Source organism: Rattus norvegicus, chromosome 1, assembly GCF_021556685.1.
Source record: "Rattus norvegicus strain SHRSP/BbbUtx chromosome 1, alternate assembly SHRSP_T2T, whole genome shotgun sequence".
NCBI lineage: Eukaryota > Metazoa > Chordata > Mammalia > Rodentia > Muridae > Rattus > Rattus norvegicus.
Genome location: NC_141534.1, coordinates 118,262,247 through 118,284,269, shown reverse-complemented (window position 1 = coordinate 118,284,269; position 22,023 = coordinate 118,262,247). Strand labels below are relative to the sequence as shown.

Below are 22,023 nucleotides of genomic sequence, written 5' to 3'. Positions count from 1 at the left end.
ACAATATGTCTACATCTGGTAGCCTCAGCTCTAGATGGCTCAGAAAAAGAACATCCCCACAGTGATAGAAAGAGCCACTGGATTCAACCCTAATACTAAAATATGTAATATTAAAAATACCATGACATTAGAGTGTAAGAAGTCATTTCTGGACTAGTGAAATAGCTCATCAGGTAAAGATGCTTGCTGTCAAGCCTGACCAACTGAGTTAAATTCTAGGACCCATATAATAGAAGGAGAGAATTAATTTCTGCAGACTGCCCTCTAATTTCCACATGCATATCGTGACACATACATAATAAATACACATTTTATATACATTATAATAAAAATGTTTAAAGAAGTCATTTCAAATAAAACAAGACTCTGTAAATAGACCCAAATGCATATAAAAATTTAAAATAGAACAGAAATAGTTTTCAAGTCACTGAATGAATTATTTCACAAATATTGTTGGGGCTACTGCTTTGCCACATATTAAAAAATTAAGCTGAACCACTCACTATTTTATTCTTTGTATTAGGAAAAAATGCAGATGGTTAAAGTGTAAATATAATAAATGAAATCATAAAGATGCTCAGGAGAAAAGTCAGGAAATTTTCTTTAAAATAATGTCATGTATTATTATTAATGTCATGTATTTTTTAGCATATTGTCCAAAAGTTAGACATGAAAAATATTGGCAGATTTGTCTACCTAAAAAAGAGAATTCTTGCATGGCAAAACAATTTTGGCCAAATATCTAAAAACAAACTAGAAGCAAAACTGCAAAGTATACAGAAGGATTTATTTCTTTAGTAAGAATAAGATACACAGGGCTGACAAGGCAGGTTCTTGCCACCAAGCCTGATGACCTGAGTTCAATCCCTGGAACTATATAGTAGAAGGGGAAAGAAAACAATTTGTACAAAGTGTCCACATAGAGAGAGACACAAATACACAGACAGACAGACAGACAGACAGACAGACAGACAGACAGACACACACACACACACACACACACACACACACACACACTCCGAAAACAAGCTAAAAACATAATAAAAAATAAAACAGTGGTTTTAGTGAGATGGTTTAGTGGTTCAGAGCACTTACTAGTCTTTCAGAAAACCTAAGTTTAGTTTCTACCACTTACATAGTGGCTTAGAGTCATCTGTAACTCCAATTCAAGGAGATACAAAACCCTCTTCTGGCCCCCTCAGCACCATGTGTGAACATGGTGTGCATATGTACACTCCGGCAAACACTTACAAGAAACAAATAAATCTTTTACTTACAAGAAACAAATAAATCTTTTTTAAAAAAAGATAAATGAATCAGTCCTAGATGGATAAAAGAAACCACTGGGAGAGCTGGAGTACACTTTGGTTTAAAGGACAGTTCCTAAACCTGTCCAGGATAAGACCATGTGTGAAGAGCAGTGGTTCTTGCATAGAGAGCTGGCCCCACATAGCATGCCTTCCCCATCACTCACCTGTGGGTAGGCAGTGCCCATGCCGGACAGCACAGCAGAAAGCACTTCCCTGCCCCTGTCTCCAGCCCTGCTGCACACTGATAGTTTGAGCAGGTCCACCACCACCCGGGTGTCATCAGGGATCAGGAGACTGGTGAACTCATCCAAGGACTGGGGCTCTGGGCCTGATGTTTTATTTTGGCTTTCAACATCCTAAATGAATTGACAATCAACAGTTAAAACAGAAAATGAAGTATGGAGAATAAAAGTCACCAGTTTATCCTGGAGCCTAAAGGACACATTAGGAATGTGAAAAAAAAAAAAAACATTAAAAACCAGACTAGGACATGACTGATCCCAATATCTCCACTAAGCTCTATCAGACTTTCAAGAGCAAGGAACTGTTTTACAAAGCACTGATAGCATCCACCAAGAAATAATGACTTGAAATGTAAAGACATGACAGTTTGCTATTATGACCAGGTAGGCAGCATAACATGTGAGTTAGAACGATGCCATGCCATGTGAAACCTACCCCTACTCATAAGATTTTATATTACAACTTTTATGTAGATCTCTGTAAGTCTTTCACAGATGCCTAACACATCACTCACACTAACAACCTTTATCAGGTTCCTTTAAAAAATAATTTAATATTTCCAGATAACATTAATTTTTTTTTACTCCTTTACTACTAGGGAGTAGAAGGCCTGAGTGAGCATGTGCTGCTGACATGAGCACAGCCATTTCAAGCCTCTGACCCATAGGAAAATGGCAAAATATCACTCCCAGGGAAAGGAGGCTCAGAGAGGTTCCCTTCTATCCCGAAAATGCCCACAATAGCTTTTTTTTTCTCCAGGATGTTTAAGGCCTACAGACTGCTCCCCCACAGAGACTGTTCCTGCTGAGGTTGGCTAAGCCTATGCTGCCTCCCCAATCCAGGTATGTGCAATAACCCCTCTTCCTTGTTCACCTATATCCAGTCCCCGCTCCTCATTGTTCAATTCTATAAAATAAATACACTGAGCTTCCAGGATGCTGTGGCTTTGCCATGGAGGACGCAGTCCACCCAGCCCCAGCTTTCTGTTTGTCTTTCCTTTATTCCCTCGCTGCCCCAGTCTGGTCTGCCCCTAGAGCCTTGCAAGGATGCAGTGTTTTACTTTCCACTCTCACTACACCAGCCAAAACACAGCTTATCAACTCACATTTTTTCCTTTTAAGAAGAAAGCCTCTGCTTATTTGCTGGGAGTTGCTTCTTCAACATTACTGAGTCCTCCTGCCTTCCCAAGGCCCTAGCCTGTGAAGGTGCCTCATCTGGGTCAGCTGTCCCCGCCCCTTATTTTCAGCACATTAAGAGTCTCTTATAGGTCAGATGTGGCCAATACTCAAAAAGGAGAAAGGGACCCCAGCCATCAAAGCTGAGGTAGGCCACTTCTGTGCTCAGCCTAAAAGTTATGTGAGATAAAGGCAGAAATTAGCCCTGTGTCTTCCCTAGGCAGAATCAGACTCAATAAAGAGTGAGATCCAATAATCTTTCCACTTCTCTGCTTTTGTGATCTAACCAAATTAGAACAACTGAAATGAAAACAGGGAGAACAGAAAAATCTCTGAGTCCTGGGACCAGAGAGTAAGCACAATTCATTAGAAATGATAGCATTCCAGAATGATAGCAAGAGCACCCAGGAGAGTACTTAACTATTAATACATAAAGTGTCTTCAGTCTTAAGATGCAGAAGTAGGGATATAACAATATCTAATGAGGATCTTCAAAAAAGAAGGAAAATATATCTCGATTGCTAAATAATAAAGTACTGGCTACATACCCTTAAATATAAGTTATACACCAACACTAGCAGGAAAATTACCTTGCTAAAATTCATGATAAGAATTTGAGGATATAATCTGGAAATGACCTGTGTCACTGACAAATTTGTAGTATGGGAATCATGGCATCATTCTTCTACCTAAAAGCAAAAACTATGCCATCTTCAGGATAATTTCTGTATTAATTCATACCAGAAGATTGTTATAAACAAAAACTGACTCTAGACTGAACTTAAGGTGACTTTCTTATTACACAAGTGGCTGTGTATCACCTTTATAGATGTAGCATGTTTAGAGAACGTGCTTCCTATCAATAGTAACTATGGAATAAATGAAGGGGTTCTACCATAAATAAAAATACTGATCTGTCCCTAAGTGGGAGAGTTGGCATAAAAGAGAATGTGAGTAAGGTAAGGTGACCTGTTGTTGTACTAAGTATGAGGTTGGGTAATGGGATGCCTGGTTCTAAGTCAAGGGAGGAAGCACAGCTGGCTTTGAAGTTGGGGTGGTCATAAATCATGCAGAGAAAAGATGTGATCCCCCAAGTAAGATAGACTGTCTTTGAGTACCAGTGTCTGTGCACAAGAAAAGATTCTGAAGATGGCAGCCAGCACAGAAAGCTGACTACTTACAGAGACTAGACTGAAATAGATGTGTGTAACTTTGAGCGCCCTCCTCAACACACACACATGCACAATTTATTCCTTAATTCTACTACAACAACAGTGATGGAAAGAAATACAAAAGGACATATGAGGGAAATCTTCTCTCTAAACAATGACAGAAATACATAGTTGACTTAAATAGACTAGAAACCCATTAATCTGTAACACTATAACAAAGGGAGACAGACATACACAGATAAACAAGACACCTTGATAAAACAGCAGGTTAGACAACAGGCGAATGGATTTCAAACAAACAAACAAACAAGACTCCTGTAAGAGACAGAGCTAGCACTCGGACAGCAGATCCCGCACAGTCCAGACACCGCCTGACCTAACGCGAACCGGTCAACAGTTCTTTACACCCAAATCCAGTGGGAGGGAGAGCTAAACCTTCAGAGAGGCAGACACTCCTGGGAAGCCAGAAGAGACTACACTCTGCCAAAATTTCTGACTCCAGAGGAAAATACCTAACGCCATCTGGGACCCCGGTGCATGGGGGCCCTGGAAAGGTAGCGCAGGTCCTCCTGGTTGCCACCCTCACGGAGAGCTCAAAAGCAGCCCCTCGTGAGCAACTTGAGCAGTGGAACCACAGGAAAGACCAACTTTTCTGCTCCGAGTGACCTGCCTGGTAGACTCAGGACACAGGCCCACAGGAACAGATGAAGACCTGTAGATAGGAAAGACTACATGCCCGAAAGCAGAACACTCTGTTCCCATACCTGGCTGAAAGAAAACAGGAAAACAGGTCTACAGCACTCCTGACACTCAGGCCTATAGGAAGGTCGAGCCACTGTCAGCAATAGCGGAGCAAGGTAACACCAGAGACAATCTGATGGCGAGAGGCAAGCGCAGGAACCCAAGCAACAGAAACCAAGACTACATGGCATCATCGGAGCCCAATTCTCCCACCAAAGCCAACAATGAATATCCAAACACACCAGAACAGCAAGATCTAGATTTAAAATCACATTTGATAATGATGATGGAGGACTTCAAGAAAGACAGGAGAAACGCAGGAAAACATAAAGAACAAGTAGAAGCCTATGGAGGAATCACAAAAATCACTGAAAGAATTCCAGGAAAGGGGTTGGGGATTTAGCTCAGCGTTAGAGCGCTTGCGTAGCAAGTGCAAGGCCCTGGGTTCAGTCCCGAGCTTCCAAAAAAAAAAAAAAAGAATAAAAGAAAGAAAAGAAAAGAAAAAAAACCAAAGAATTCCAGGAAAACACAATCAAACAGGTGAAAGAATTAAAACTGGAAATAGAAGCAATAAAGAAAGCACAAAGGGAAACAACCCTGAATATAGAAAACCAAAGGAAGAGACAAGGAGCTGCAGATACAAGCATCACCAACAGAATACAAGAGATAGAGTACAGAATCTCAGGAGCAGAAGATTCCATAGAAATCATCCACATGACGGTCAAAGAAAATGTAAAACGGAAAAAGCTACTGGTCCAAAACATTCAGGAAATCCAGGACTCAATGAGAAGAGCAAACCTAAGGATAATAGGTATAGAAGAGAGTGAAGACTCCCAGCTCAAAGGACCAGTAAATAAAATCATAGAAGAAAACTTCCCTAACCTAAAGAAAGAGATGCCCATAAACATACAAGAAGCCTATAGAACAATAAAATAGATTGGACCAGAAAAGAAAATCCTCCCGTCACATAATAGTCAAAACACCAAATGCACAAAATAAAGAATATTAAAAGCAGTAAGGGAAAAAGGTCAAGTAACATATAAAGGCAGACCTATCAGAATCACACCAGACTTTTCGCCAGAAACTATGAAAGTCAAAAGATACTGGACAGATGTCATACTGACCCTAAGAGAACAAAAATGGCAGCCCAGGTTACTATTTCCTGCAAAACTCTCAATTAACACAGATGGAGAAACCAAGATATTCCATGACAAAACCAAATTTACACAATATCTTTCTACAAATCCAACGCTACAAAGGATAATAAATGGTAAAGCCCAACATAAGTAGGTAAGCTACACCCTAGAAAAAGCAAGAAACTAATTGTCTTGGCAAAAAAACAAAGAGAAGAAAAGTACAAAAACATAATCTAACATCCAAATATGAATGTAACAGGAAGCAATACTCGCTATTCCTTAATATCTCTCAACATCAATGGTCTCAACTCTCCAATAAAAAGACATAGATTGACAAACTGGATACGCAATGAAGACCCTGCATTCTGCTGCCTACAGGAAACACACCTCAGAGACAAAGACAGACACTAGCTCAGAGTAAAAGACTGGAAAACAACTTTCCAAGCAAATGGTTTAAAGAAGTGAGCTGGAGTAGCCATTCTAACAGCGAATAAAATCGATTTTCAACTAAAAGTCATCAAAAAAGATAAGGAAGGACACTGCAAATTCATCAAAGGAAAAATCCACCAAGATGAACTCTCAATCCAAAATATCTATGCTCCAAATACAAGGGCACCTACATAAAAGGAACCTTATTAAAGCTCAAAGCACACATTGCACCTCACACAATAATAGTAGGAGATTTCAACACCCCACTCTCATCAATGGACAGATCATGGAAACAGAAATTAAACAGAGACGTAGACATACTAAGAGAAATCATGAACCAAATGGACTTAACAGATACTTATAGAACATTCTACCCTGAAACAAAAGGATATACCTTCTTCTCAGCACCTCATTGTACTTTCTCCAAAACTGACCATATAATTGGTCATAAAACAGCCCTCAACAGACACAGAAAGATAGAAATAATCCCATGCGTGCTATCGGACCACCACGGCCTAAAACTGGTCTTCAATAACAGTAAGGGAAGAATGCCCACATATACGTGGAAATTGAACAATGCTCTACTCAATGATAACCTGGTCAAGGAAGAAATAAAGAAAGAAATTAAAAACTTTTTAGAATTTAATGAAAATGAAGGTACAACATACCCAAACTTATGGGACACAATGAAAGCTGTGCTAAGAGGAAAACTCATAGCGCTGAGTGCCTGCAGAAAGAAACAGGAAAGAGCATATGTCAGCAGCTTGACAGCACACCTAAAAGCTCTAGAACAAAAAGAAGCAAATACACCCAGGAGGAGTAGAAGGCAGGAAATAATCAAACTCAGAGCTGAAATCAACCAAGCAGAAACAAAAAGGACCATAGAAAGAATCAACAGAACCAAAAGTTGGTTCTTTGAGAAAATCAACAAGATAGATAAACCCTTAGCCAGACTAACGAGAGGACACAGAGAGTGTGTCCAAATTAACAAAATCAGAAACGAAAAGGGAGACATAACTACAGATTCAGAAGAAATTCAAAAAACCATCAGATCTTACTATAAAAGCCTATATTCAACAAAACTTGAAAATCTTCAGGAAATGGACAATTTCCTAGACAGATACCAGGTACCGAAGTTAAATCAGGAACAGATAAACCAGTTAAACAACCCCATAACTCCTAAGGAAATAGAAGCAGTCATTAAAGGTCTCCCAACCAAAAAGAGCCCAGGTCCAGACGGGTTTAGTGCAGAATTCTACCAAACCTTCAGAGAAGACCTCATACCAATATTATCCAAACTATTCCACAAAATTGAAACAGATGAATCACTACCGAATTCCTTCTACAAAGCCACAATTACTCTTATACCTAAACCACACAAAGACACAACAAAGAAAGAGAACTTCAGACCAATTTCCCTTATGAATATCGACGCAAAAATACTCAATAAAATTCTGGCAAACCGAATCCAAGAGCACATCAAAACAATCATCCACCATGATCAAGTAGGCTTCATCCCAGGCATGCAGGGATGATTTAATATACGGAAAACCATCAACGTAATCCATTATATAAACAAACTGAAAGAACAAAACCACAGAATCATTTCATTAGACGCTGAGAAAGCATTTGACAAAATTCAACACCCCTTCATGATAAAAGTCCTGGAAAGAATAGGAATTCAAGGCCCATACCTGAACATAGTAAAAGCCATATACAGCAAACCAGTCGCTAACATTAAACAAAATGGAGAGAAACTTGAAGCAATCCCACTAAAATCAGGGACTAGACAAGGCTGCCCACTCTCTCCCTACTTATTCAATGTAGTTCTTGAAATTCTAGCCAGAGCAATGAGACAACAAAAGAAGATCAAGGGGGTACAGATTGGAAAAGAAGAAGTCAAAATATCACTATTTGCAGATGATATGATAGTTTATTTAAGCGATCCCAAAAGTTCCACCAGAAAACTACTAAAGATGATAAACACTGTCAGCAAAGTGGCTGGGTATAAAATTAACTCAAATAAATCAGTAGTACTCCTCTACACAAAAGAGAAACAAGCCGAGAAAGAAATTAGGGAAACGACACCCTTCATAATATTCCCAAATAATATAAACTACCTCGGTGTGACTTTAACCAAGCAAGTCAAATATCTGTATGATAAGAACTTGAAGCCTCTGAAGAAAGAAATTTAAGAAGACCTCAGAAGATGGAAAGATCTCCCATGCTCATGGATTGGCAGGATTAACATAGTAAAAATGGCCATTTGACCAGATTCAATGCAATCCCCATCAAAATACCAATCCAATTCTTCAGCGAGTTAGACAGAACAATTTGCAAATTCATCTGGAATAACAGAAAACCTGGGATAGCTAAAACTATACTCAACAATAAAAGGACTTCTGGGGGAATCACTATCCCTGAACTCAAGCAGTACTGCAGAGCAATAGTGATAAAAACTGCATGGTATTGGTACAGAGACAGACAGACAGACCAGTCGAACAGAATTGAAGACCCAGAAATGAACCCACACACCTATGGTCACTTGATTTTTGACAAAGGGGCCAAAACCAACAAATGGAAAAAAGATAGCACTTTCAGCAAGTGGTGCTGGTTCAACTGGAGGTCAGCATGTAGAAGAACGCAGATCAATCCATGCTGATCACCCTGTACAAAGCTTAAGTCGAAGGGGATCAAGGACCTCCACAACAAACCAGATACACTCAAACTAATAGAAGAAAAAGTAGGGAAGCATCTGTTTCTTTTCTGAGACAGGGTTTCTCTGTGTAGTCCTGGCTATCTTGGAATTCACTCTGTAGACCAGGTTGACCTTGAACTTACAGAGATCCACCTGTCTCTACCTCCCAAGTTCGGGAATTAAAGGCATAGACCAACACCACTCAGCCAGAAATTTACTTTTAATCTTAATTTTTTAAAATCAATTCACACAGATGTGGCTTCTAATCTACCATTCTACTAGGATGTCTTGTTTCTCTGTCTGTCTATATTTATCTGTCTCTGATATTTTGTTACAAAGAAGCAAAAGTATGTGGTGCAGATATCCTGAAATGTGCAATAAAGATCATCACAGGATAGGTGAGTTTTGTACACAATCTCAGAGCCTCAGTCACAAAATGCCCAGTATGTGGGAAGAAAAAGTGCCACAAAATACACAAGACAAGGGTATAATTTACAGGCAGGAGGCTTTAGACTAGGGACTGGCAGAAATCAGATTCCAGTCACAGAACCCTCCATGTGGGAGAACACTCACACACTTACCTGTTTTATCACAGATTAGCAACCTCACTGACAACCCTGCGCACTGATGCAGGGTATAGCCACCCATCTGTGAGCAGACACTGACTGCAGTTAGAATGCCTGGATTCATCTTACTCATCTCTAATTTCTATTTTTTATTATTTACATTTTCATTCAGCTGTTCTGGTCTTAACTTGTATCTCATTGAAAAGGACTTTTATTGAGCATCCTTTCTTTCTCTGTATCTTCTCTACAACTTTCTCAAACATTTAAATCTCTAGCATTGTCCTTCTCACTCTGACTTTCCTCTTTGCCACTTTTCCTTTATCTTCATTTCCCTACTTACATGCTGATACACTTAACTAAAGAAAATCTGTAAGCTGTATTTTTTTTTCTTAAAAGATTACTGTGGGGGAAAGAGACCTCACCGCCTGGTAAGGTGGGCACTCCTGAGGCTGCAGAGCAGAAGAGACCACCAACACTGCTCACCCCTGCCCACATCCCAAGAGGAAACTGTATAAGGCCTCTGGGCTCCCATGGGGGAGGGCCCAGGAGCAGCAGGACCCCTGCCTGAGACACCGCCAGAACCTGAAGGAAACAGACCGGATAAACAGTTCTCTGCACCCAAATCCCATGGGAGGGAGAGCTAAACCTTCAGAGAGGCAGACAAGCCTGGGAAATCAGAAGAGACTGCTCTCTGCACACACATCTCGGACGCCAGAGGAAAACACCAAAAGCCATCTGGAACCCTGGTGCACTGAAGCTCCCGGAAGGGGCGGCACAGGGCTTCCTGGTTAGTGCCGCCGCAGAGAGCCCGTGGGCAGCACCCCACGAGCGAACTTGAGCCTCGGGACCACAGGTAAGACCAACTTTTCTGCTGCAAGAAAGCTGCCTGGTGAGCTTGGGACACACGGAAGCAGAATTCCTCTAGGACCGGGCACGGTCTGTGTTTACCGGAAGTCCCACACCCACGGATCCCAGCCCGCAGCAGCTCTCTGCTCCCAGACCCTGTGAGAGAGAGACCCAACCGCCTGGTCAGGTGGGCACTCCTGAGGCTGCAGAGCAGAAGAGACCACCAACACTGCTCACCCCTGCCCACATCCCTGGCCCAAGAGGAAACTGTATAAGGCCTCTGGGCTCCCGTGGGGGAGGGCCCAGGAGCGGCAGGACCCCTGCCTGAGACACCGCCAGAACCTGAAGGAAACAGATCGGATAAACAGTTCTCTGCACCCAAATCCCGTGGGAGGGAGAGCTAAACCTTCAGAGAGGCAGACAAGCCTGGGAAACCAGAAGAGACTGCTCTCTGCACACACATCTCGGACGCCAGAGGAAAACACCAAAGGCCATCTGGAACCCTGGTGCACTAAAGCTCCCGGAAGGGGCGGCGCAGGTCTTCCTGGTTGCTGCCGCTGCAGAGAGCCCATGGGCAGCACCCCAGGAGTGAACGGGAGCCTCGGGACCACAGGTAAGACCAACTTTTCTGCTGCAAGAAAGCTGCCTGGTGAACTCAAGACACAGGCCCACAGGAACAGCTGAAGACCTGTAGAGAGGAAAAACTACACTCCCGAAAGCAGAACACTCTGTCCCCATAACTGACTGAAAGAGAGGAAAACAGGTCTACAGCACTCCTGACACACAGGCTTATAGGACAGTGTAGCCACTGTCAGAAATAGCAGAACAAAGTAACACTAGAGATAATCTGATGGCGAGAGGCAAGCGCAGAAACACAGGCAACAGAAACCAAGACTACATGGAATCATCGGAGCCCAATTCTCCCACCAAAACAAACATGGAATATCCAAACACACCAGAAAGACAAGATCTAGTTTCAAAATCATATTTGATCATGATGCTGGAGGACTTCAAGAAAGACGTGAAGAACTCCCTTAGGGAAACACAGGAAAACATTAATAAACAAGTAGAAGCCTACAGAGAGGAATCGCAAAAATCCCTGAAAGAATTCCAGGAAAACACAATCAAACAGTTGAAGGAATTAAAAATGGAAATAGAAGCAATCAAGAAAGAACACATGGAAACAACCCTGGATATAGAAAACCAAAAGAAGAGACAAGGAGCTGTAGATACAAGCCTCACCAACAGAATTCAAGAGATGGAAGAGAGAATCTCAGGAGCAGAAGATTCCATAGAAATCATTGACTCAACTGTCAAAGATAATGTAAAGCGGAAAAAGCTACTGGTCCAAAACATACAGGAAATCCAGGACTCAATGAGAAGATCAAACCTAAGGATAATAGGTATAGAAGAGAGTGAAGACTCCCAGCTCAAAGGACCAGTAAATATCTTCAACAAAATCATAGAAGAAAACTTCCCTAACCTAAAAAAAGAGATACGCATAGGCATACAAGAAGCCTACAGAACTCCAAATAGATTGGACCAGAAAAGAAACACCTCCCGTCACATAATAGTCAAAACACCAAACGCACAAAATAAAGAAAGAATATTAAAAGCAGTAAGGGAAAAAGGTCAAGTAACATATAAACGTAGACCTATCAGAATCACACCAGACTTCTCGCCAGAAACTATGAAGGCCAGAAGATCCTGGACTGATGTCATACAGACCCTAAGAGAACACAAATGCCAGCCAAGGTTACTGTATCCTGCAAAACTCTCAATTAACATAGATGGAGAAACCAAGATATTCCATGACAAAACCAAATTTACACAATATCTTTCTACAAATCCAGCACTACAAAGGATAATAAATGGTAAAGCCCAACATAAGGAGGCAAGCTATACCCTAGAAGAAGCAAGAAACTAATCGTCTTGGCAACAAAACAAAGAGAATGAAAGCACACAAACATAACCTCACATCCAAATATGAATATAACGGGAAGCAATAATCACTATTCCTTAATATCGCTCAACATCAATGGCCTCAACTCCCCAATAAAAAGACATAGATTAACAAACTGGATACGCAACAAGGACCCTGCATTCTGTTGCCTACAGGAAACACACCTCAGAGACAAAGACAGACATTACCTCAGAGTGAAAGGCTGGAAAACAATTTTCCAAGCAAATGGTCAGAAGAAGCAAGCTGGAGTAGCCATTCTAATATCAAATAAAATCAATTTTCAACTAAAAGTCATCAAAAAAGATAAGGAAGGACACTTCATATTCATCAAAGGAAAAATCCACCAAGAGGAACTCTCAATCCTAAATATCTATGCCCCAAATACAAGGGCACCTACATATGTAAAAGAAACCTTACTAAACCTCAAAACACACATTGTACCTCACACAATTATAGTGGGAGATTTCAACAACCCACTCTCATCAATGGACAGATCATGGAAACAGAAATTAAACAGAGATGTAGACAGACTAAGAGAAGTCATGAGCCAAATGGACTTAACGGATATTTATAGAACATTCTATCCTAAAGCAAAAGGATATACCTTCTTCTCAGCTCCTCATGGTACTTTCTCCAAAATTGACCATATAATTGGTCAAAAAACGGGCCTCAACAGGTACAGAAAGATAGAAATAATCCCATGCGTGCTATCGGACCACCACGGCCTAAAACTGGTCTTCAATAACAGTAAGGGAAGAATGCCCACATATACGTGGAAATTGAACAATGCTCTACTCAATGATAACCTGGTCAAGGAAGAAATAAAGAAAGAAATTAAAAACTTTTTAGAATTTAATGAAAATGAAGGTACAACATACCCAAACTTATGGGACACAATGAAAGCTGTGCTAAGAGGAAAACTCATAGCGCTGAGTGCCTGCAGAAAGAAACAGGAAAGAGCATATGTCAGCAGCTTGACAGCACACCTAAAAGCTCTAGAAGAAAAAGAAGCAAATACACGCAGGAGGAGTAGAAGGCAGGAAATAATCAAACTCAGAGCTGAAATCAACCAAGCAGAAACAAAAAGGACCATAGAAAGAATCAACAGAACCAAAAGTTGGTTCTTTGAGAAAATCAACAAGATAGATAAACCCTTACCCAGACTAACGAGAGGACACAGAGAGTGCGTCCAAATTAACAAAATCAGAAATGAAAAGGGAGACATAACAACAGATTCAGAGGAAATTCAAAAAATCATCAGATCTTACTATAAAAACCTATATTCAACAAAACTTGAAAATCTTCAGGAAATGGACAATTTCCTAGACAGATACCAGGTACCGAAGTTAAATCAGGAACAGATAAACCAGTTAAACAACCCCATAACTCCTAAGGAAATAGAAGCAGTCATTAAAGGTCTCCCAACAAAAAGAGCCCAGGTCCAGACGGGTTTAGTGCAGAATTCTATCAGACCTTCATAGAAGACCTCATACCAATATTATCCAAACTATTCCACAAAATTGAAAGAGATGGATCACTACCGAATACTTTCTACGAAGCCACAATTACTCTTATACCTAAACCACACAAAGACACAACAAAGAAAGAGAACTTCAGACCAATTTCCCTTATGAATATCGACGCAAAAATACTCAATAAAATTCTGGCAAACTGAATCCAAGAGTACATCAAAACAATCATCCACCATGACCAAGTAGGCTTCATCCCAGGCATGCAGGGATGGTTTAATATACGGAAAACCATCAACGTGATCCATTATATAAACAAACTGAAAGAACAAAACAACATGATCATTTCATTAGATGCTGAGAAAGCATTTGACAAAATTCAACACCCCTTCATGATAAAAGTCCTGGAAAGAATAGGAATTCAAGGCCCATACCTGAACATAGTAAAAGCCATATACAGCAAACCAGTCGCTAACATTAAACTAAATGGAGAGAAACTTGAAGCAATCCCACTAAAATCAGGGACTAGACAAGGCTGCCCACTCTCTCCCTACTTATTCAATATAGTTCTTGAAGTTCTAGCCAGAGCAATCAGACAACAAAAGGAGGTCAAGGGGATACAGATCGGAAAAGAAGAAGTCAAAATATCACTATTTGCAGATGATATGATAGTATATTTAAGTGATCCCAAAAGTTCCACCAGAGAACTACTAAAGCTGATAAACAACTTCAGCAAAGTGGCTGGGTATAAAATTAACTCAAATAAATCAGTTGCCTTCCTCTATACAAAAGAGAAACAAGCCGAGAAAGAAATTAGGGAAACGACACCTTTCATAATAGACCCAAATAATATAGAGTACCTTGGTGTGACTTTAACAAAGCAAGTAAAAGATCTGTACAATAAGAACTTCAAGACACTGAAGAAGGAAATTGAAGAAGACCTCAGAAGATGGAAAGATCTCCCATGCTCATGGATTGGCAGGATTAATATAGTAAAAATGGCCATTTTACCAAAAGCAATCTACAGATTCAATGCAATCCCCATCAAAATACCAATCCAATTCTTCAAAGAATTAGACAGAACAATTTGCAAATTCATCTGGAATAATAAAAAACCCAGGATAGCTAAAGCTATCCTCAACAATAAAAGGACTTCAGGGGGAATCACTATCCCTGAACTCAAGCAGTATTACAGAGCAATAGTGATAAAAACTGCATGGTATTGGTACAGAGACAGACAGATAGACCAATGGAATAGAATTGAAGACCCAGAAATGAACCCACACACTTATGGTCACTTGATTTTTGACAAAGGAGCCAAAACCATCCAATGGAAAAAAGATAGCATTTTCAGCAAATGGTGCTGGTTCAACTGGAGGTCAACATGTAGAAGAATGCAGATTGATCCATGCTTATCACCCTGTACAAAGCTTAAGTCCAAGTGGATCAAGGACCTCTACATCAAACCAGACACACTCAAACTAATAGAAGAAAAACTAGGGAAACATCTGGAACACATGGGCACTGGAAAAAATTTCCTAAACAAAACACCAATGGCTTACGCTCTAAGATCAAGAATCGACAAATGGGATCTCATAAAACTGCAAAGCTTCTGTAAGGCAAAGGACACTGTGGTTAGGACAAAACGGCAACCAACAGATTGGGAAAAGATCTTTACCAATCCTACAACAGATAGAGGCCTTATATCCAAAATATACAAAGAACTCAAGAAGTTAGACTGCAGGGAAACAAATAACCCTATTAAAAAATGGGGTTCAGAGCTAAACAAAGAATTCACAGCTGAGGAATGCCGAATGGCTGAGAAACACCTAAAGAAATGTTCAACATCTTTAGTCATAAGGGAAATGCAAATCAAAACAACCCTGAGATTTCACCTCACACCAGTGAGAATGGCTAAGATCAAAAAGTCAGGTGACAACAGATGCTGGCGAGGATGTGGAGAAAGAGGAACACTCCTCCATTGTTGGTGGGATTGCAAACTGGTACAACCATTCTGGAAATCAGTCTGGAGGATCCTCAGAAAATTGGACATTAAACTGCTTGAGGATCCAGCTATACCTCTCTTGGGTATATACCCAAAAGATGCCCCAACATATAAAAAAGACACGTGCTCCACTATGTTCATTGCAGCCTTATTTATAATAGCCAGAAGCTGGAAAGAACCCAGATGCCCTTCAACAGAGGAATGGATACAGAAAATGTGGTACATCTACACAATGGAATATTACTCAGCTATCAAAAACAACGGCTTTATGAAATTCGTAGGCAAATGGTTACAACTGGAAAACATCATCCTGAGTGAGCTAACCCAATCACAGAAAGACATACATGGTATGCACTCATTGATAAGTGGCTATTAGCCCAAATGCTTGAATTACCCTAGATGCCTAGAACAAATGAAACTCAAGACCGGTGATCAAAATGTGAATGCTTCACTCCTTCTTTAAAAGGGGAACAAGAATACCCTTGGCAGGGAAGAGAGAGGCAAAGATTAAAACAGAGACTGAAGGAACACCCATTCAGAGCCTGCCCCACATGTGGCCCATACATATAGAGCCACCCAATTAGACAAGATGGATGAAGCAAAGAAGTGCAGACCGTCAGGAGCCGGATGTAGATCACTCCTGAGAGACACAGCCAGAATACAGCAAATACAGAGGCAAATGCCAGCAGCAAACCATTGAACTGAGAATAGGACCCCCGTTGAAGGAATCAGAGAAAGAACTGGAAGAGCTTGAAGGGGCTCGAGACCCCATATGTACAACAATGCCAAGCAACCAGAGCTTCCAGGGACTAAGCCACTACCTAAAGACTATACATGGACTGACCCTGGACTCTGACCTCATAGGTAGCAATGAATATCCTAGTAAGAGCACCAGTGGAAGGGGAAGCCCTGGGTCCTGCTAAGACTGAACCCCCAGTGAACTAGACTGGTGGGGGGAGGACGGCAATGGGGGGAGGGTTGGGAGGGGAACACCCATAAGGAAGGGGAGGGGGGAGGGGGATGTTTGCCCGGATACCGGGAAAGGGAATAACACTCGAAATGTATATAAGAAATACTCAAGTTAATAAAAAAAAAAAAAAAAGATTACTGTGTCCGAACTTTACGGAGAAATTTTGTGACTAATATAGGAGGTATAACAATGCAAAATTACTCAGCTATCAAAAACAATGACTTTATGAAATTCATAGACAAATGGATGGAACTCGAAAATATCATCCTGAGTGAGGTAACCCAATCACAGAAAAAAACACATGGTGTGCACTCACTGATAAGTGGAAATGCTCGAATTACCCTAGATGCACAGAACACATGAAACTCAAGAAGGATGACCAAAATGCGAATGCTTCACTCCTTTAAAAGGGGAACAAGAATACCCTTGGGAGGGAATAGGGAGGCAAAGTTTAGAACAGAGGCACAAGGAACACCCATTCAGAGCGTGCCCCACATGTGACCCACACATATACAGCCACCCAATTAGACAAGATGGATGAAGCAAAGAAGTACAGGCCGAAAAGAACCGGATGTAGATCTCTCCTGAGAGACACATCTAAAATACAGCAAATACATAGGCGAATGCCAGCAGCAAATCACTGAACTGAGAACCTGACTCCCGTTGAAGGAATCAGAGAAAGGACTGAAAGAGTTTGAAGGGGCTCGAGACCCCATATGAACAACAATGCCAACCAACCAGAGCTTCCAGGGACTAAGCCACTACCTAAAGACTATACATGGACTGACCCTGCTACCCATAGGTAGCAATGAATAGTCTAGTAAGAGCACCAGTGGAAGGGGAAGCCCTTGGTCCTCCTAAGACTGAACCCCTAGTGAACATGATTGTTGGGGGGAGGGCGGTAATGGGGTAGGATGGGGAGGGGAACACCCATAGAGAAGGGGAGGAAGAGGGGTTAGGGGAATGTTGGCCCAGAAACCGGGAAAGGGAATAACAATTGAAATGTAAATAAGAAATACCCAAGTTAAATAAAGATGAAAAAAATATAGGAGGTATAGCATAATCTAGCTCTAAATATGACTCCTAACTTTTGAGTACATTTAAGGGTATTTTTTTATTTCATGTCAGAGAAGAATGTCTCCTGACCTCTTTGGTTTTAGTCATGGTTTCTGCGATGATGCTGGCAGCTCCTGGGTCATCTGTCACTGGAATAAATGGTCGAGAGGAGGCTGAAGGAGCAGACGGTGTCACTGCAGAGGGGGTCACAGCATCCTCAGAAGAGACGATCTGATTGGAGAATGTACCAGAGGAAATTTTTAAGAAGTTCAGCAATATGGCACACTGAAACCACTGATAGCAGTTTAGAGTGATCCAGTGCTCATATCACCTAGCAACCCTAGTGAGCCAAAACAACCCTGTAAGAACAACAGGACCCATGAATCAGACTACACTGAGTTCTCATCTCTCTAAGGAGTCTTCCCAGTTAACAAATTCTCTGACTTTCTGACCTTTAACATTTCAGAATTATACTTAATGTCCTTTTAAAAGAATAAATCTATTTTCATTTCAAAACTAAGAGATCTCTTTAAATAGAATATATTTTACTAAGTCAAGCTCAAAATCAAATAGCAGACACAAAAATGAGGTACAAAAGTAAGTAGGGTTCCTAGATACAAAGAAGCCACTTTTCCCTTCAAATTCAACATCACTTTAAGGTTCCCTTTTACCTCTCTCTTTTCTTGCCACAGATTTGGACTCAGTCTGTCCTCAAGATCAGCAGCCAGCATGCTTTCCTCCACATTCATGGGACTGGCCATTGCTGATACATCAGAAGCCGGTGCTGAGGAGGAGAATGAGGGGCACTCCACTGGGGCGAGCATGCCAGCTGGCATCAGGGCTCCAACCACTGCATCTCTGTCAGAACAGAACGCCAGGGTTGTGGTAAGCCACCTTTTCATCTGGGCATTATAAGAAGCAGCTGGATAGGTCAAGTGCTCACTAAAAGTATGTCTTCATTATAAGAGAATATGTACAAGTACGTTTTAGAAAGCTGTGCATTATTAACCAGGTAACCAACAGCTCTAAGCCAAAATTTATACCCTGATTATTTTTATAGATATAAGACACTCAGTAGCATTTCAGTCCACAATGGATTGTATATATTAAACCATGATTTTATAGGACTATATCAAGTAGAAAGGCCCCAGTGAGCTTAATTTACATGCATATGTTACTTATAACATTAATATAATGTGTTTCTGGGACGGTAAACTCAGTATTATACTCAGCATATGGAAATACTTAAGTGACAAGTGGTGTTGGGTGTCTAATCTAAAGCCGGAGCACAATAAGCCTCTAGCTCAGTGTAGGAAAACCTGTTGGGCGGCTCTTGGAACTTGAGGAATAGATAGTTGATGTTTACTAACAACCTGATATAATAATCAGCAGATTAACTGTCTCTCATGTCTGTTTTAGGTGTTGCTCCTAAGCTACATAAGCACAACTATCAGAGCCACACCCAGGACACATTAACTAATAGGGCAACTCACTTAAGTTTTGCTATGGCTTGGACCTCCATGTTCCCCAAACCCCATGTGGTAAAGTCCTACTACCCAGCTATCACTACTGGGAGGTGGTGGGATTTTTAAGAGAAAGAGTCTAGCAGATATTCTTGGGTGAGGAGATATGTTACTATGGGGACTGGAACCTTGACTGCTTCCTTCTGTTTTCAACTTCTGACTGTGAAGTGAGAAGGTTTTGCTCTGCCTCAGCATCTTACTATGATAAGCTACCAGAGGCCAAAGCTAGAAAACTGACTGAAACAGGCTCTGAGACAACAGCAACAAGTGATTATGTAAGACAAGAACTACCTTATCAAGTGAGTCAAAAAAATAATCATTTTAAACATCACCATAAATTATCAACTCATTCTCTTTCCTTCATATAAATACAGAATTATCAACAAAATGAAAATATCATTATTTTCTGATTCATATTTCAATACTCAGTTGGGTTTTATTGTAAGGTGCCAAGATCCTATAAATCACCAGTGAACGTTTGTAACTTGCAACTCATAGCACTTAAGACAACAACACAACATTCTTGTAAACATCTGGCCAATTAAAATATTATTTACAAAATAGCAGAATTTACACAGCAACACAGCAGCCTACCTGGCATACATAATCTGCAGTGCTGTAAGGATGTGAGATAAGGCCTGCTGCTTAGCCAGGTTTCCTTCCAGTGACAGGAGAATCTTGGCAAGAGAAGGACGATTAGGCTTACAGTTACTCACACCACTTATCTTATTGCTGGAAGAAGAAGAATCAGCATCCGAAGGCACACCTAAAAGAGGGAAACAAAAATCAAAGTTGTTTTTAAGATCACAGATTGTTCTTTTTCTCTGGTTTAAGCATTTAGGTTATTCTAAAAACAAAACACAGTATTCACTTTGATATTTATGAAGCACCTGCTCACATCATTCAGGCTGAAAAACCCTAAAATTCAAAATAGACTGGGAGTTCTCAAAAGGCTCTCTCCTTGGCAGCCATAATCTCAGCATAGATTAGGGAGGGGCTCAAGAAGTTCCTCCCACCATTGAACTTAGGAAGGAAAGAGTTTGTTTTGCTTATACTTCAAAATCATAGCCCATCACTGAGGAAAGTCAAGGTAGGAATACAGGCTGGAACCTGAAAGCAGGAGCTGATGCAGACCTCAAGGAGGAATATTGCTTAATGGCTTATTCCTAGTGGCTTACTCAGCATGTATTCTTATATACCCTAGGATCGCCTGCCCAGGGTTGACACCACCCACAGCGAGCTAGGCCCTCCTATATCAATCAAGAAAATGTGGGACACACTAGTCTATAGGCACATTCCAATACTCCTAACACACACACACACACACACACACACACACACACACACCTACCTTAAAACCAACTTTGTGAAAACAGCAGTCCTTAAAATGGAAATGAATAAATTTCTCAAAGAAATTCAGAAAAACACAGTGAGAAGAAATGAACAAACCCCTTTAAAGAAAGCCAAGAAAAATAAACAAGTGAAGGAAATGAATAAAAAATCTTCAAAACCTGAAAATGAAAATAGAAGCAATAAAGAAAAGACAAGCTGAGGGAATCTTGGAGATGGAAAATCCACATAAGTGAACAGGAACTACAGGTGCAAGCGTAACCAGCAGAATACGAGGGATGGAAGAAAGAACTTCAGGTGTAGAACATATGAGAAAATGTTAAATCTAAAAAATTCTAAAACATAACATCCAGGAAATCTGGAACACTGTGAAAAGACGAAACCTAAGAATAATTGGAATAGGAGAAGAAGAATAATCCCAGCTCAAAGATCCAGAAAACAGTTATAATAAAATCACAGAAGAAAATTTCCCTAACCTTAAGAAGGACAGGCCTATGAAGATATAAGAAGCTTACAGAACACCAAATAGATTGGACGTAAAATAAAGTCCCCCTTAAAGTATACCGACTTCTCAGTGGAAACTCTAAAAGCCAGAAGGGCCTGGACAAATATCTTAGACTCTAAAAGACCACAGATGTCAGACTAGACTACTGTACCCAGCAAAACTTTCAATCACCATAGAAGGTGATATTCCATCCATTCCAAGATATTGCATGAAAAAATTTAAATTTAAACAATATCTTATCCACAAATCTATCACTATAAATGTTTGAAGGAAAATTCCATACTCAAGAGGCTAACTACACTCATGAAAACAAGAAATACTCTCTCACACACACATACACACACCACCAACAAGAAATAACATTTCAGGGGCTGGGTATTTAGCTCAGTGGTAGAGCGCTTGCCTAGGACGCGCAAAGCCCTGGGTTCGGTCCCCAGCTCCGAAAAAAAGAACAAAAAAAAAAAAAAAAGAAATAACATTTCTTGGTCATATCAATGGATTCAATTCCCAAATACAAAGGCATGGCTAGTAGAACTGATGCTAAAACAGGATCTATCCTGCTGCATACAAAAATATGCATCTGGACCTCAAACATTACTCAGAACAAAGGGCAAGGAAAAGATTTTCCAAGCAAATGAATCTGAGAAGCAAGCTGGAGTAGCCATTCTAATATCTAATAAAATAGACTTTCAACCAAAAGTTATCAAGCATGATGAGGAAGGACACTTCATATTCATCAAAGGGAAACTGCACTAAGAGAAAGTCTCAATTCTGAACATCTATACCCCAAATGCAAGGGCACCCATGTTCATAAAAGAAACCTTAATAAAGCTCAAAACACACATTGAACCCTACACAATAATAGT

At 40.6% G+C, this 22,023-nt stretch overlaps 1 protein-coding gene across 3 annotated transcripts in view; it reads right to left on the bottom strand.

Annotated features, from left to right (window-relative positions):
• Herc2 (HECT and RLD domain containing E3 ubiquitin protein ligase 2) overlaps nucleotides 1–22,023 on the bottom strand; it is a 203,204-nt gene that overhangs the window by 37,383 nt on the left and 143,798 nt on the right. For all 3 annotated transcript variants that reach the window (XM_087556934.1, NM_001444180.1, XM_087556945.1), the window contains 4 exon segments: nucleotides 19,897–20,068; nucleotides 18,451–18,637; nucleotides 17,870–18,010; nucleotides 1,475–1,666 (listed from right to left, as the gene is read on the bottom strand). In XM_087556934.1, the coding sequence (XP_087413060.1) occupies nucleotides 1,475–1,666; nucleotides 17,870–18,010; nucleotides 18,451–18,637; nucleotides 19,897–20,068 (692 nt within the window).